At 37.7% G+C, this 16,681-nt stretch overlaps 1 protein-coding gene across 2 annotated transcripts in view; it reads left to right on the top strand.

Moving 5' to 3' along the window:
- UHRF2 (ubiquitin like with PHD and ring finger domains 2) overlaps positions 1–16,681 on the top strand; it is a 94,448-nt gene that overhangs the window by 50,232 nt on the left and 27,535 nt on the right. For both annotated transcript variants that reach the window (XM_054546682.2, XM_054546683.2), the window contains exons 5-6: positions 12,650–12,759; positions 14,873–15,059. In XM_054546682.2, the coding sequence (XP_054402657.1) occupies positions 12,650–12,759; positions 14,873–15,059 (297 nt within the window). The remainder of the gene's footprint in view (positions 1–12,649; positions 12,760–14,872; positions 15,060–16,681) is intronic.

The raw sequence follows: 16,681 nt of genomic DNA, 5'->3' as shown, positions 1-16,681 counted from the left end.
GGTGCAGTGGCTCATGCCTGTAATCCCAGCACTTTGGGAGACCAAGGCAGGCGAATCATGAGGTCAGGAGTTCGAGACCAGCCTGGCCAATATGATGAAACCCCATCTCTACTAAAAATACAAAAATTAGCTGGGTGTGGTGGCACGTACCTGTAGTCTCAGGTACATGGGAGGCTGAGGCAGAAGAACCACTTGAACCCGGGAGGCAGAGGTTGCAGTAAGCCGAGATCGTGCCATTGCACTCCAGCCTGGGCTACAGAGCGAGACTCTGTCTAAAAAAAAAAAAAAAAAGTTTTCCCAAGTGATCCTGAGGTATAGTTAAGAGTGGGAACACACTGGCTTTAGAAGTGGAACTAAGACTGAGTGGGCCAGGTGCAGTGGCTCACGCCTGTAATCCCAGCACTTTGGGAGGCCAGGGTGGGTGGATCACCTGAGGTCAGGAGATCAAGACAAGTCTGACCAACTAGTGAAACCCTGTCTCCACTAAAAAATACAAAATTAGCTGTATTCCTGCATGCCCGTAATCCCAGCTACTCGAAAGGCTGAGGCAGGAGAATCACTTGAACCTGGGAGGTGCAGATTGCCGTGAGCTGAGGTCATGCCATTGCACTCCAGCCTGGGCAACAAGAGTGAAACTTCGTCTCAATAAAAAAAAGACTTGAGTGGAAATTATGGATAGGCAAATACCGGCTTGATAAAGAGAACGGTTATGTGATAGCTATCCCAACAGTACAATAAAATGTAAAGTATTATTCTTTGTCATGAAAGTTTTTACTAGAAACATTAGGAACACAATAGCTAAAAAGGAGCCAGTGTGGCTTATGGATAGAAATTTTTTTTTTTTTTGGGAGATGGGGTCTCGCTCTGTTGCCCAGGCTGCATAACAGTGGCACGATCCCCGCTCACTGCAACCTCCGCCTCCTGGATTCAAGCAGTTCTCCTGCCCCAGCCACCGGAGTAGCTGGAACTACAGGCGCATGCCACCACGCCCATCTCATTTTTTGTATTTTAGTAGAGACAGGGTTTCACCTTGTTGTCCAGGCTGGTTTCGAACCCCTGAGCTCAGGCAGCCTGCCTGCCTCAGTCTTCCAAAGTGCTAGGATTATAGGTATGAGCCACCGTGTCCGGAGAAAAAAAATTTTTTTTTTTTTAATGATTAGAAATCTTTCATCCTCACTGGTAAGAATGGATAAATAACAGGTTGAAAGAACAAATGCATTCTGCTGTTGATAGGCATTTTGGGGCTGTTAGAAACAGTGCTGCCATCACGTTCTTGTACCTATACCTATATCCTGGCACTTGTGTGCATTAGTTTCTGTAGGATGTATCATGCCTAGGATTAAAATTACTAGGTTGTAGAACCTGTGCATCTTCAACTTGAGTAGATAGAAACAAGTGTCTGTACCAGGTTACAGTTCTGCAACAGTATGAGAGTTCTTGTTGTTAGTTTTCTCATCCATGCTTAGTTTTTTCAGACTTCAGTTTCCACTAATCAGGTGGGTATGTAATAGTATTTCATTTTGGCTTTGATTTGCAATTCTCTGACTCCTAATGGGGTTGAGAATCTTTTCGTATTTTTGTTGACAAGTTGGATATATCTTTTGTGAGGACCTGGTTCCAATTTGGTGACTTTTTTTGTTGTTAATTAAATAATGTGTCTGATTCATTTTTAGGAGTTCTAATTATGGAGACTAGACTATTTCAGTTATATGTGGCAAAAATACCTTTTCTAATTCTGTGGCTTGTCTTTTTCTCCTTAAGATGTTTGAATAGTAGTTTTCTTAATTTTAATGCAGTTGAGGTTATCAAAGTTCAAGAAAGTTTTTTTTCCTTTATGCTTGTACTTTCTATGTCTTTCTTAAAGATACTCTTTTATTACCTTCTAAAAGCTTTGTGGTTTTGCCTTTCTTTAGGTCTTTAATTGACTTGGAGTAGATTTTTGTGTACAGTGTGAGGTAAGGGTCTAATTTAACTCAATACTTATGAATAAACATTTTTCCTAGCACTGTTTTGAAAAGCCCATTTCCCTCCCATTGATCTTCAGTATCACCTCTGTCATATCAAGAATCTTAGATTTGGTGAATCCTTCTGACTTCTCTATTCTGTACCATGGGTCTGTTTTTTGTGTATCTTTGTATCAGTTCCACACTTTCATAATACAACAGAGCACATGATCCTGCCTTGTTCAAGTAGGTTTTATATGTTCTTAGCTCTGTGTACTTCCATTTGAATTTTCCAGTCATCTTTTCTCTTTCTGGTATATAGGAATACGAGTATCCTTTGATCTTGGATTCAGTAGCTTTACTAAATTTACTCATTTTAATTTACATGTAGATTGTTTCAAAACGTTTGGAATTATAATCATCTGTGAATTATTACATTTTTGTTTTGTCTTTTTCTTTACTTTTGATTTCTTCCTCTTGTCCTTATTCACCAGTTGGGCCCTGAATTACATTGTTGAAAATAAGTAGTGATAACAGGCATCTTTTTCCCCTGCTTTCCAAGAGAAAACACAAAATTTCATCAATAACTACAGTGTTTGATACAGGAATTTTGTAGATATGCTCTCCTAGATTTGGTTTGACAGTGTTCTGTGTAGGATTTTTACATTTGTATTAATGTGTGAAATTTGCATGTTAATTTTCCTATCTGACTGTCCTTCACAGATTTATGCTAGTTTCACAAAATGATTTGGAATCTTCTTTTTCTTGCGGTAGAGTTTTGTGTCCTTGTCTTGAATGTTTGGTAGAACTCCTCAATAAAGTCATCTGGGGCTGAGTTTTCTTTGTGGGAAAATTCTTTTATGCTCGACTCGGTTTCTGTAATGATCAGAGGACTTTTCATGTTTTCTGTTTCTTGAACTAGAATTTAATTTTCTAGGAATTTATCCATTGCATCTAAATTTTAAAATCTGTTGTCATAAGTTTTTTTGGTACCTACATCTTTTTAATGTGTTAATCTGTTACGATGTTTTTTATTTCTGAATTTAGTTTGTGACTTTTTGACCATTCTCACCAGAGGTTTATCAGTTTTATTAGACTTTTACAAAGAACTAACCTTCAGCTTTGATCCTCTCTATTGTATTGAAGGTGCAAAGGAAGAAGCAAATAGAGAGGACATGATTTTTAATCTGCCTTGGAGATTTGATAAGGGAACTTGGAGTTAAAGTTCATGCTTGTTTCTGTTTTTAATTTGTGAGTACCAAAAAGTACATATGCTTGAACTGTCTAATTCTAGTTATCAAATTCTATTTTCATGTTGTCATTTTCTATTTATTTTAGCTTTGAAAAAAATTGAAAACAAGTTTGGGATTCAGAAACATTTTTAAAAATAATTTGTTCACTTACTATTGTAATATAATATTTACTACCATGTGAAGTTATGCTGATTTAGATATTTCCAAGTAAAGTAGTATTTGAATCCTATAGGAAGAAAATTAATTTACCTTATTAAAACTACAGATAAAGGCCGAGCATGGTGGCTTGTGCCTGTAATCCTAGCACTTTGGGAGGCCGAGGCGGGCGGATCAGTTGAGGTCAGGAGTTCGAGACCAGCCTGGCCAGCAGGGTGAAACCTCATCTGTACTAAAAATATAAAAATTATGGCCAGGTATGGTGGCTCACACCTGTAGTCCCAGCACTTTGGGAGGCTGAGGCAAGCGGATTACCTGAGGTCAGGAGTTCTAGACCAACCTGGGCAACGTGGTGAAACGCCATCTCTACTAAAAATATAAAAATGTTAGCTGGGCATGCTGGTCCATGCCTGTAATTCCAAGTCCTTGGGAGGCTGAGGCAGGAGAATCGCTTTAACCCAGGAGGCTGAGGTTGTAGTGAGCAGAGATCACGCCACTGTATCCAGCCTGGGTGACAAAGTGAGACTCTATCTCAAAAAAAAAAATAAAAAAAAGAAAAAGCTACAGATGCATTTTAGATTCAGTGTCATTTTTACGGAGTTTTATTTATTTACTAAATTTTTTTCATACTTAAGAAATTTCTATAGTGATATACTTCTTATTGAACATCCTTTTTGCAGAATATATACTTAATGTGCATATCAAGTTATAAGTCACTGGTCACTGTGCTTCGGCCATGCTGGCCTCCTTGTGTTGCTCGATCACGCAAACATGCTCCTGCCTTGGGGCCTTTGTACTTGATGTTCTCTCCTACACAGATACTCATTTGGCTTACTGTGTCTCTTATTTCAGTTCTCTGCTCAAAAGTATCTTCAGAGTTACCTTTCTTGATCACCCTTTTTAAAATCACATACATACCAGACATAAGCTACTTAAATTCTCCCTTACTCTGACTTCTTCTGAATTCTGAATTCTTTATTTTATTTATTATCACCCCATTTGTATTAGTTTCCTATTGCTGCTACAACAAATTGCCACAAACATAGTAGCTTAAACAATAAAGCGTACTACAGTTTGGAGGTTAGAAATGTTAAATGGATTTGGATTTCACTAGGCAAAAATCATTGTTAGCAGGGATATGATTCAGTTTTGTAGACTCCAAGGGAGAACCCATTTTCTTCCCTTTACCATATTTCAGAGGCCTCCCACATGCCTTAGCTTGTTACCTGCTTTTTCCACCTTCAAAGCCAACAATGTTGCATCTCTTTGACAGTTCTTTTTGTGGCTACATCCCCTTCATATTCTCTCCTCTGCCTCCCCTTCCCCTGTGATTAATTGGATCTGCGTGGATAATCTTCCCATTTCAAGGTTTTTTATGTGCAAAGTCTTTTTTGCCATATGAGGTAACATATTTATAGGTTCCTGGAATTAGGACATGAACCTCTTTGGGGCCCATTGTTCTGCCTGTCATACCACTGGAATGTTAATGCTTTGTTTGTTTTGTTTGCTGTTGTGTGCCAGGCCCTGTTCTAGGCACTAGTTACAATAGATTTTCAGTACAGTATTTCATAGATTCCGAGAGAATAGTTTTTTGTTGTTTTTTTGTTTTTTTTTTTTTTTGTATTTTAACATCTCAAATAAAAATGTATCTTAAATTTGCTGTTGGGCTGACAGAAGTTGAATTCTTTCAAAGATTTGAATTTGCTTGTTTACTAGCCACTTAGGAGTGCCATTTAACTTGAACTTAAATTCTCTGCCTGAGCCTTTTTAGACCACATAGGTAGCATGAATTCAGGCCTCTGAACCGGACTGAATCCTAGCTTATCATTTAATTCTTGGAGGATGCTTTTTTTTCCTTATACCCAGTGGCAGTATTGAAACAAGAATGTTTCTTTATCTGCAAGGTGGTTTATTTCTCACTTTAACTGTGAGAACGGGTTGGTGTCTAAGCTTTATTTGAAGGTGTTCCTTAGACACCTCATCACAGTCTTTTTCTTACTTGAAATTACATAATGTGTCTTATAGTTGCTGATTACCATTTGGTGTCCCAGCTTTATTTGGGAATTCTTAGACTGCCTGATTTCAGTCTAGTTTCTTTTTTATTAGCACATAAATTGTTTTACAATTATCGGCCTATTAGATTCAGTGAAATAGGATATTTGTTGGGGAATGAATTGATTATATGCATGTTTTTATTATGATCAATGGCGTTTAGTTTTGTGCATAAAGAGTGTCTTGATAAGCCTTTAACAAAAATGGTAAATAAGTGAAAAAAGTGGCTTTGGCCTTGAATTTGTGACATTTATTGAATCACTTAAAGTAGTACATGGAAAGCACCTGTTTCCAGGTAGGGTGGGACAGCTGGCAGTAGATTAGTGCTTTTAGCTAAAACAACTAGAATAGCCCGATCAAATAGTCATCTCTTTGAATGCACCAGAGAATCAAAGAGAACCACTGTGGGTATGTCTCTGGAGAGGTAAGAATGTCATAAGGCAGGTAGCTTTGTAGTTGTGTTTTGCCCCTAGGGAATCTGCTAATTCTGGATGCAGTGTAAAATCTAGTTCAGAGCAGCTAGGAGTAGGATGGAAAGAGAAGTCAGCAGAGCTTTTGGCAGATATTTGGGATGCCTCAAGCATATGGCCTGCTTTCACCTTTGAGCTTTGGTTGAATACTGGACTTCTGCTGGACAAGAGGCTGGAAATGTAGTAAAAAGTGGCATTTTCAGCAGTCTTAGAAGGCATACACTAGATTTTAGGGTAATTGGTATAATGGCTCCACAGAATATGTAGGTCTTTTAGTTTGAAAACTGGATGGCTAAGGCATACAGGTAGACTAAATCTTACTTAAAGACTGTAAACCAGCCTTGACTCAGCATAGATGCTGATTAAATGTTAAACCACCACAGTATCTCTCCAGCAGTAGCAAGGTTGAACTTTCCTTTACATAAGATAATATCTGAAGCTTTTGGCTCCATGATGGAGCCAAAAATGCCATTCTGCCAAAAGACGGTGCCACATAATCAGAAAACAGAAGGAATACCAATTATAGGAATAGACCCGTAGGTGATCTTGGTAATTCAAGTTATCGGAGAAACTTTCAAGTAACTGTGATTAATACGCTGAAAACATGGTGAATTTCAACTGAGAATTGGAATTCACAAAATAATTATATGGAGATTCTAGAACCTGAGAATTATAGTTTCCTAAGACCTTGTTAAATTGATTTAATAACAAATAAGGGCCAGGCGCAGTGGCACACACCTGTAATCCCAGCACTTTGGGAGGCCGAGGCGGGTGGATCATGAGGTCAAGAGATCAAGACTGTCCTGACCAACACAGTGAAACCCCGTATCTACTGAAAATACAAAAATTAGCTGGGCATGGTGGCAGGTGCCTGTAGTCCCAGCTACTCGGGAGGCTGAGGCAGGAGAATCACTTGAACCCGGGAGGCAGAGGTTGCAGTGAGCCGAGATTGTGCCACTGCACTCCAGCCTGGCGACAGAGCGAGACTCCGTCTCAAAAAAAATAAAAATAAAAAAACACAAAAAAAAAACAAATAAGACACAGCAGAAGACAGGATTAGGAAACCAGAAGATAAGTCAATAAAAACTACCCATACTGAAACATGGAAAACACAAGAGTGTTAGACACATAGGACTTGGTGAAAGGTGTGTGTGTGTGTGTGTGTATACATATATATGTATATATGTATATGTATATTTATATTTGGAATTCCTAAAGAAGAGAGTAGAGTGAAAACAGTATTTGAAAATGTAATAGCCCCAAATTTCCAAAACTGATTAAAGATATCAGTTCAGGTCAAAGAAGTTCTGTAAACTCTAAGCAGGATAAATATAAAGAAAATGCACAGTGGTATATCACAAATAAGAATGCTAAAAACTAAAGATAAAAACACAGGGAAGATGACCAAGTTTTCATTAGAAGCAATTTAAGCTAGTAGACAGTGGAATGGCATGTGAAAATACTAATTTAAAAACATTCCCAGCCAGGCGCGGTGGCTCACACCTATATAATCCCAGCATTTTGGAAGGCCAAGGCGGGCAGATCACTTGAGGTCAGGAATTCAAGACCAGCCTGTCCAACATGGCAAAACCCTGTCTCTACTAAAAATAAAAAAATTAGCCATGCATGGTAGCATGCACCTGTAACCCCAGCTATTTGTGAGACTGCAGCAGGAGAACTGCTTGATCCTGGGAGGTGGAGGTTGCAGTGAGCGGAGATCGTGCCTGGGTGACAAGAGCAAGGCCCCATCTCAAAAAAAAAAAAAAAAAAAAAATTCCCAACTTAAAATACATTTTTTAATGAAGATACCTGTCAAAAATAAAGCCAAAATAAAAATATTGTCAAACAAAACCTGAAAGAATTCACCATCAACAGACAGGCACTAAGAGAAATAATAAAGGGAGTTATTTAAGTGGGAGGAAGGAGATTCCAGATGGAAACATGGAAATATGGGACAGAATTAAGAGCAGGGAAAGGGTAAATGTATGAGTAAGTATAAATAATTATTTTTTTTAATAGTGAACTTTAAAGTGTACATAGAAAAAATGCGTGACAATAATGCAGAAGATGGGGTTGGTAAATGAAGTGAGATTCTGGCATCATTGGGGAAGTAGTGAAAGTAAAATTTAAAGTAGATTATATCAGGTTTGCACAGCCCAATCTCTAATGCAACTACTAAAAATAAAGGATTTTTAACAAATTAACACACTGAAAATGAAAAAATCAATATTAGTCTAATCCAAAATAAGGCAATTGTGACTAAAAGAAGCACATAAAGTAGAAAACATACCGTAAAATGGCAGAAACAAATACAGCTGTATCAGCCTTTATATTAACTGTGAGTCAAGCATTTCAAGACAACGATCAACAAACTAGATTAAAATAAAAAATCCACATGCTACTCTTAAGAAAGACTCCTTAAATATAAAGCCACAAAAGTTGAAAAGAGATGGATGGTTGGGATTGTAAGAAGATGACAACAGCAAAGACTTTTCCAATCCCCTTAAATGTCCTGGTAATATAGAGCAAAATATTACTAAATTATCTAATTCACAAACTCATGGACAACATCTACAATGAAACAGGGTGGTATGGTATCATAACCCCCAAATAGCTGGTGGGATGAACAGTGGAAAGCTTCAAGACCTGTGTAGTATCAGTAGCTATGCAAGAGAAATGTGTGTTGGGCCCAAGAATTCCAAATAATGAATTAGCTCAGCAAACTAATTTGAAAATAGCAGCTATGGTAGCCATCTTTTAAGGTAACCCCCAGTGATTCCTGCTTACTAATACTCACCCTCATGTGGTTTTCAGCCATATTTTACTAAGGTGGCTCTTTGTGACCAATAAAATATGGTGTAAGTGATGCTGTACCACTTCAAGATGGTGTTTTAAAAAGATACCAGCTTCCATTTTGGGTGCGCCCTCTTGGATCACTCCCTCTGAGGGAAGCAAGCTGCATATGATGAGGCTATCCAGGCAGCTTTTTTATTTTCCCTGAGTAGAGCCTTTAAATGAGACTGCACCCCTGGCCAATGGCTTAACTGCAGTCTCATGAAAGATCTTAAGCCAGAACTACCCAGCTAAGCTACTCCCAGATTCCTGACCCACCCCCATATGAGTAAGTACAAGCAGTTTGCGGTAAGATCTGAAGGGGCTAGAGTACTCTTTAAACTCTTTAAATTGGTCGGTTAAAGCTCCATTCCAGGACTAAAGCTCTATATTGAGAAGAAACTGGTGGGAATAGGTTCCAAACTAGTAGGACCAGGAGAATAGAGACAAAGGAAAAAGGGGTCCAGTTAGAAATAGGGGAGGAGAATAGAGCCAGAAGATTTCAGTAAGTAAGCTTCCATGCTGTCTTTTTAAAATTGTTTTTGAAGTATAACTTACATTCAGTAATATGTACTTATCCTTAAGTGTATCTTAAATACAGTGAACATCGACAAATGGATATACGCATGTCACCACTAATCAAAACACAATGTTTTCATCACCCCCAAAAGTTCCCTTGGGTCCCATTACAGTCAGCGCTACCATCTGTAGCATTGGTCCCAGACCGCCACTGATTGGCCTTCTATCAGATTAGATTTTAGTCTCCAGAATTTTGACTGTTTCTCCAAGAAATGTTTACTCTATAGCTGCTAGCAAAAAGTGAAGTTAGACCCTTTAGGTTCAGGAAATTTATCTTACGAAAATAAGCGAAAGGCTCGATGTTAAATTCTGTACGAAGTTAGAAGAGAGTGAGAAAATAAGGAACAGTATAACATGCTTACAAGGAAAACATTCCAGAAAAGCATTAGTCAAGTAAAGGAGAGCCAAGGATTTTAAGTCTAGCCAAACTAGCCTTTAGTATAACAGCTATAGACAAACTGTCATTAACTTCCAAAACTTGGGGAATATTGTTCTCATGAACCCTTCCTAAGGAATCTTCAGGAGAACTAGGTTCAATCAAGATGACTTGAAGATAATTTGAAATAGTTGTGCTAAACATTTAAAATATTTTTACATTTAGAACCAGAACTAACTGAACATAAAGGAGAAAGTATAGTATGTACTGGCTCTATGACCTGACACAGTTAGCTATATTATAACTAAAAAATAGAAGGGAAATATGCAAAAAATTTAAAGTGTTTTCAGTAATTGGCAGCTGGCAACAATGTCTTGCGTGTAATGTGGGATAAAGCAAAGGAGTATTTGTAATATTCTAATTTTGGTATCCTTAAGAACTAGGATTTTTATTGTTGGGGGAAAAAGGAAAAAAGATACATAATTTTTTTAAAAAGTAAATATCCTTTAGCCCTGAATTTGAATGTAAAAGTATTAGCATGAACTCATGAGATGTTTTGTGTTTGAGTGTGTATATTAATGTGTATGTTTAAAATGTACAGGGTACAAACAGTAATCAACCCAGTTGCAGTAAGCTTTCCTGGTGCCTAACTATGGTCTCGAAATACCTTTCCCACTGAAAGAAACTCCTGGCTGGGGGCAGAAAATGGGCAAGATGAACCTGGAATATCTTGTCATGCAAATAAGGAATCCCACAAAGTCTGCTAAGTTCTCGTCAGAAGGGTTTGGGAGTCAACTGGAAGCTCCCACTGGTCAAAGATGAGACAATTTGAACATTGATAAGAAAAATAAAGTGGGTTGAGACATACCAAATATATTTAAATCCATGAGTCCATAGTAACACAAAAACTTGTCAGTATGGAAGTTGTTAGAGAATGATTTATTCTTAAAATTGCTAAGTCAGCATTTTATCTTTGTTATATGAGCTATACTACTGGGTCACCAACTAGTTAATGAGGTCATTTCTCTATAAAATTGTGCCAAGTAAATGAGATGAGAAGGGAATGATAAAATGGCAATATCAACGTTTTCTAATCCCCAAAGAATTAATATAGGCATTGAGCATTAGTAGCTGCCGTCAGGAGAGGAAAAGAGACAGATAAATAGGTGCTTCCTGATGGAAATAGAGCTATGTAATTATCTTACCAAGAAAATGAACCTAAATCTGATTGAGATTGAGTCTTTAGCCCAGGAGTTGGCAATATTTTTCTTCTGTAAAGAGCCAGATAGTAAATAGTTTAACTTGGGGGCCAGATGGTCTGTCACAACTACTTAACTCCCCTGTTACAGCATGAAACCAGCCATAGATAATACAAAAATCAGATGGCATAACTAAGTTCTAATAAAACTTTGTTTTTAAAGTTTTGTGACCTACACTCCAGATCGACTACCAATGTACAAGAAATACGAATGACAGAAAAAACTGTTTAAACCATACTTTGGGAATGCAAATATCAAAAACAACACTGAGAAACACTATAGGACAAATGGTTGGAATTGTTAACAGATTTCAAGGAGGAAAGAGATGACATGTGAATTTATAGATTAGAGACTTTTCAAACACAGGCAAAACTGTTTTAGGGAGGTAGACAAGTGACATGAAAAAAATTAAGGTAAATATAACTCTTGGGAGGACATGAAGTTGTCATTGTGAGGGGACAAGGTGAGGGTTTCTGAGGTAGTTGATATTCCTCTGTCTTCTGTCATTGGTGGTCACAAAGGATGTACATGTTGATAATTGGTTAAGCTATGCATTTATGCAGTTTTCTGCATTTGTATATATTTGACATTGAAAGTTTTTAAAGAAAAGGTGGAAGGATGGAAAAAGTCTTTAAGCAAGTGCTAACCAAAAGAAAGTAAACTTTTGATTCAGAATGCATTACTAGAGATAAGATATTCAATAAGATTTAGGCTTCTTAAATCTGTAGCTAATAAAGCAAAAGCCAACAGATTAAAAGGAGAAATGGGCCGGGTGTGGTAAGTCATTCCTGTAATCCTAGCACTTTGGGAGGCCGAGGCGGGCAGATCACCTGAGGTCAGGAGTTCCAGACGGGCCCAGCCAACATGGTGAAACCCTGTCTATACTAAAAATACAAAAATTAGCTGGGTATGGTGGCGCAGGCCTGTAATCCCAGCTACTTGGAAGGCTGAGACAGCAGAATTGCCTGAATACAGGAGGTGGAGGCTACAGTGAGCCGAGATTGCACCACTGCACTCCAGCCTGGTGACAGAGCGAGACTCCATCTCAGTAAATAACATAAACAAACAAATAAATAAAGGGAGAAATGTACGAATCCACACCCATAAGTAGGAAACTTTGAAGAAGTATATACAAACAAATATGAATTGAGTCTGACAAGTATGGTTTAGTATTTGAAAGACTTTATGAAAAGGGCATCTTATTTTTGCCTAGAAATTATATTTATTGGTAATTTATTTTTTGTAGATTTTTAAAATAAATTGTTACAAAATTATCCCATGTAATTACATTTTCACAAAAGTATATGAAAATATATTGTTTACATAAAAGAAATGTTAAAATTCTACCAAAAGACAAAACAAACAGAAAACATACCTTATTTCTTGATAGAAAGGTTTAATATTGCACAGATTTAACAGGAAGTTATTTAATCTTTCATTTTAATAGAGTGCCATTTTATTTTGTCTTTAAATTTACAAGATAGCTACTTCTTACCAGATAATCTAATGAAGTCTGTATTTTTTTTCTCATATTACACTATGAATGTTAACTAATCACTATGGACTTTTCCTACTATTGAAAACAATAGTTCAGAATGATTGGAATAGCTCTAATCTGAATTTATAAATAGGCAGATTTCAGTGAGATTCCGAACTAACTTTTAATTATTATTTGTATATACCTTAGCTTTTGCTGGCAGAAGTTAACCTTTCTTCCTTTTTTAAACAGGGGTTCTGAAGGAACATTAAATGACTGCAAGATAATATCTGTAGATGAAATCTTCAAGATTGAGAGACCTGGAGCCCATCCTCTTTCATTTGCAGATGGAAAGTTTTTAAGTATGGATTTTTGTTTTTGGGCTTAGACTACATGTGTTGTACATGATTGAACTTTATTTTTACTAGTCAGTGAATAACTTGGAAGGCAGTATAAAACTGTAGACCATACAAATTTATTTTCAAGACAACAGTTTTGATCTAAGATCATTTTGTTTTAATGAATTTTTCCTAAATAATAAAGTGTTATTTTTGAAGAAATATATTATCTTGGTATTTTATTGCTATTATTTTATTTTTAAAATATTTATGGATATATAATAGTTGTAGATATTTAAGGAGTATATGTGATATTTTGGTACAGGCATACAGTGTGTAAATGATCAAATCTGGGAAATTGGGATATTCATCACCTCAAACACTTACGATTTTTTGTGTGTGTTGGGAACATTCCAAATCTATTCTTTTAGCGATTTTGAAACATACAGTAAATATTAACTGTAGTCCCCCTATCGTGCTTCTGAATACTAGATTTTATTCCTTCTGTCTAACTGTATCTTTCCACCCTATAGCCAACCCTTCTTTATCCCCTGCCCCACTTCCCTTTCCAGACTCTGATAACCGTCATCATTCTATTCTCTACCTGCACAAGATCAATTTTTTTTGGCTCCCACATATGAAAGAGAACATGTCACATTTGTCCTTCTGTACTTGGCTTCTTTCACTTAACATAATGTTCTTGAGCTTCATCCATGTTGTAAATGAAAGGATTCTATTATTTTTTATGGCAGAATAATATTTTATTGTATATGTATATACCATATTGTCTTTTTATCTGTTGATGCGTTTCCTGCTGTTTCCTCTGTTATAGATTCTGTCCAAAGAAAAAGCCTGTTTCTGTAATTTTGTTAGCAACCCAAGTTTAGTTTTTAATAATGAGATTTATTTTTACACGAGGAAAGGCTTAGAATTATAGTGCTGATTGAGTCTTGAATTTCTGGGAGGTAATAAATGAGGCTTATATAAACATTAGAAGGTTAGAATGCAGCTGTACCTCTTCATTTTACAGATTTTTCTTACCAAACATTTGGTAACAGATAGGATTAGATTCTAGGTCTTTTAATTCATGGTGGGGCTTTGTTTGTTTGTTTTTTGTTTTTTGTTTTGAGACAGTTTTGCTCTTATTGCCCAGGCTGGAGTGCAGTGGCGCAATCTGGGCTCACTGCAACCTCTGCCTCCCAGGTTCAGGCGATTCTCCTGCCTTAGCCTCTCGAGTAGCTTGGATTACAGGCACTGGCCACCACGCCTGGCTAACTTTTGTATTTTTAGTAGGGACGGAGTTTCACTATGTTGGCCAGGTTGGTCTCGAACTCCTGACCTTGTGATCCACCCAACCTAGCCTCCTAAAGTGCTGGTATTACAGGCATGAGCCACCACGCCCGGCCTCAGGCATTTATTCTTAAAACCTCACACTTGATTATTCTTTTTGGTTCCTTTCTTTTCATTAGAAAAGCTGTATGCTGGCTGGGTGACAGCAGTTTGGGAGGCCAAGATTGGTGAATCACCTGAGGGGTCAGGAGTTTGAGACCGGTCTGGCCAACATGGTGAAACCCTGTCTCTACTAAAAATACAAAAATTAGCTGGGTGTGGTGGCAGGCACCTGTAATCCCAGCTATTCCGGAGGCTGAGGCAGGAGAATTACTTGAACCCAGGAGGCAGGGGCTGCAGTGAGCTAAGATTGTGCCATTGCACTCCAGCCTGGGTGACAGAGTGAGACTCCACCTCAAAGAAAAGGCCAGGTGCAGTGGCTCACACCTGTAATCCCAGCACTTCGGAGGCTGAGGCGGGCAGATCACCTGAGGTTGGAAGTTTGAGACCAGCCTGACCAACATGGAGAAACCCCATCTCTACTAAAAAATAAAAAACTTAGCCGGGCGTGGTGGGGCATGCCTGTAATCCCAGCTACTCGGGAGGCTGAGGCGGGAGAATCGCTTGAACCCAGGAGGCAGAGGTTGCAGTGAGCCAAGATCGCCCCATTGCACTCCAGCCTGGGTAACAAGAGCAAAACTCCATTTCAAAAAAAAAAAAATGCTGTTTCTATGGGCTTTTCTTTATGAGATTCATAGATATAAAAAATGTTTTAAGACGAGACTTGCTATAATTTTGTTCTTAATAGGGCGAAATGACCCTGAATGTGACCTGTGTGGCGGAGACCCAGAAAAGAAATGTCATTCTTGCTCCTGTCGTGTATGTGGTGGGAAACATGAACCCAACATGCAGCTTCTGTGTGATGAATGTAATGTGGCTTATCATATTTACTGTCTGAATCCACCTTTGGATAAAGTCCCAGAAGAGGAATACTGGTATGATTATCAGGTTTTTGTTGTTGTTGTTCTTGCTGTGTAAATAATTAAACATGAAATATGTATTTGAACCACCAAAAGTAGATTTCTAAAGATACATAATATAAAAGTGCTTAAAATGTTATGGCCAGTGGTTACTTAGCATTCATAGCTCTGTTCAATTACTGTAACAACCTCTGAACCATCTCTTGCTCCATTTTTTAATCCCTTCCGTTTCTTCTCTGATAATAGACTGTGTTCATTAAAAAATGCAAATCTGAATGTGTTGCTTTGTTTCTTCAGATGGTTTATGTTGCCTTACAGGAGGACCCTGTGTGATATTTAGTTGCTTCTCCAGCTGTATCTCTTACCACTTTCCTCTTTCATTTCCCCAAATACTCTACACTCTAGCCAGATTAAATATCTTTCAACTCCTTAAGTAAGCCATGTTCTTTTTCAGGTTGTCAAACTTGACATATTTTTATCTTGGAAACATTATCCTCTTTGCTGAACTTCAAGATGATACTAATCTTTCAGCTTTTCAGTTAAATGTGGCTTCCTCTGGTAATCCTTTGTGGATGGTCCTCTACCCCTAACCATGTTAGATATCCTTGTTATGTTCTGTAATAGTACTTAATATTTACTAAACACTAACAAAGTGGTTTATATGGATTACTGTATTTAATCCTGTGACGTTGATACATTGAAGAAGGCTCCAATTATACTTGCCAAAATCTATTCTTCTCCTATGGCATGGTGATAACTACAAAAAGAAGTTATTAGAAAAGAGACTGGGAAAAATGTGTCCAAAGTTGAACCTTTTAATACCATGTTAAGGAGGTTTTTTCTTTTTAAACTATGTGCCATATTGCTACTGGTGAGCGTTTTTAAGTAACACGGACGACTGAGTCAGAAATAACTGATGTCACAAGTGGTTAATTGGTATCTGTGAAAAATAGATTGTTCCTTTGATCTCTTCCTAACCTGTTGGGAAGGCAATTGCTGTATTATGACAGGCTGTAGAGGTGAGAGAAAGGGGGAAAGGCTATATCTTCTTCCTTTTACCTCCTACTACTACCTCATATGATCACACTCTGAATTTTACCATCGCTAATAACTATTTCCTCTGAAGTCTCATATTTTCCTTCTTTCTTGTTCAATGGATGACATATTCCTGCTTCTCTAAAATACACTCTTTCACCTGCTCTCACAGTTCCATAGTCTTTCCAGAAACTTCACTTCTTCAGTTAATTCCTCTCCCAAGTTGCCATTACTAGATCATTCTCATTAGCATTCTAGAATCTCTTGAATTTTCAAAATACACACAAACCTGCCTTGATCCCATTTCTCCCACCGGCTGCCTACTCCATTCTCTGCTTCTTTCATGGCAAAGATTCTCAAGAGCTATCTCTACTAATTGTTTCCATTTCCTCTCCTATTCATACTTCAGCACTCCAGTCTAGCTTTCCTTCCACTGTATCTGCTTATGTCAGGTTCACAGACACTTTATGTCTAAACCTAAGGGTCAGTTATCATTCCTTACTCAACTGCTTAGCTGGTTACTCTGTTTTACAGATTTGAGATCAGGTAATACCGATTTTCTACCTACTTCACTGGCCTTTCCTTCTTAGTCTCTTGTTGGG

Source organism: Pongo abelii, chromosome 13, assembly GCF_028885655.2.
Source record: "Pongo abelii isolate AG06213 chromosome 13, NHGRI_mPonAbe1-v2.0_pri, whole genome shotgun sequence".
Classification (NCBI taxonomy): Eukaryota; Metazoa; Chordata; class Mammalia; order Primates; family Hominidae; genus Pongo; species Pongo abelii.
This window is presented reverse-complemented; position numbering and strand designations above follow the sequence as displayed.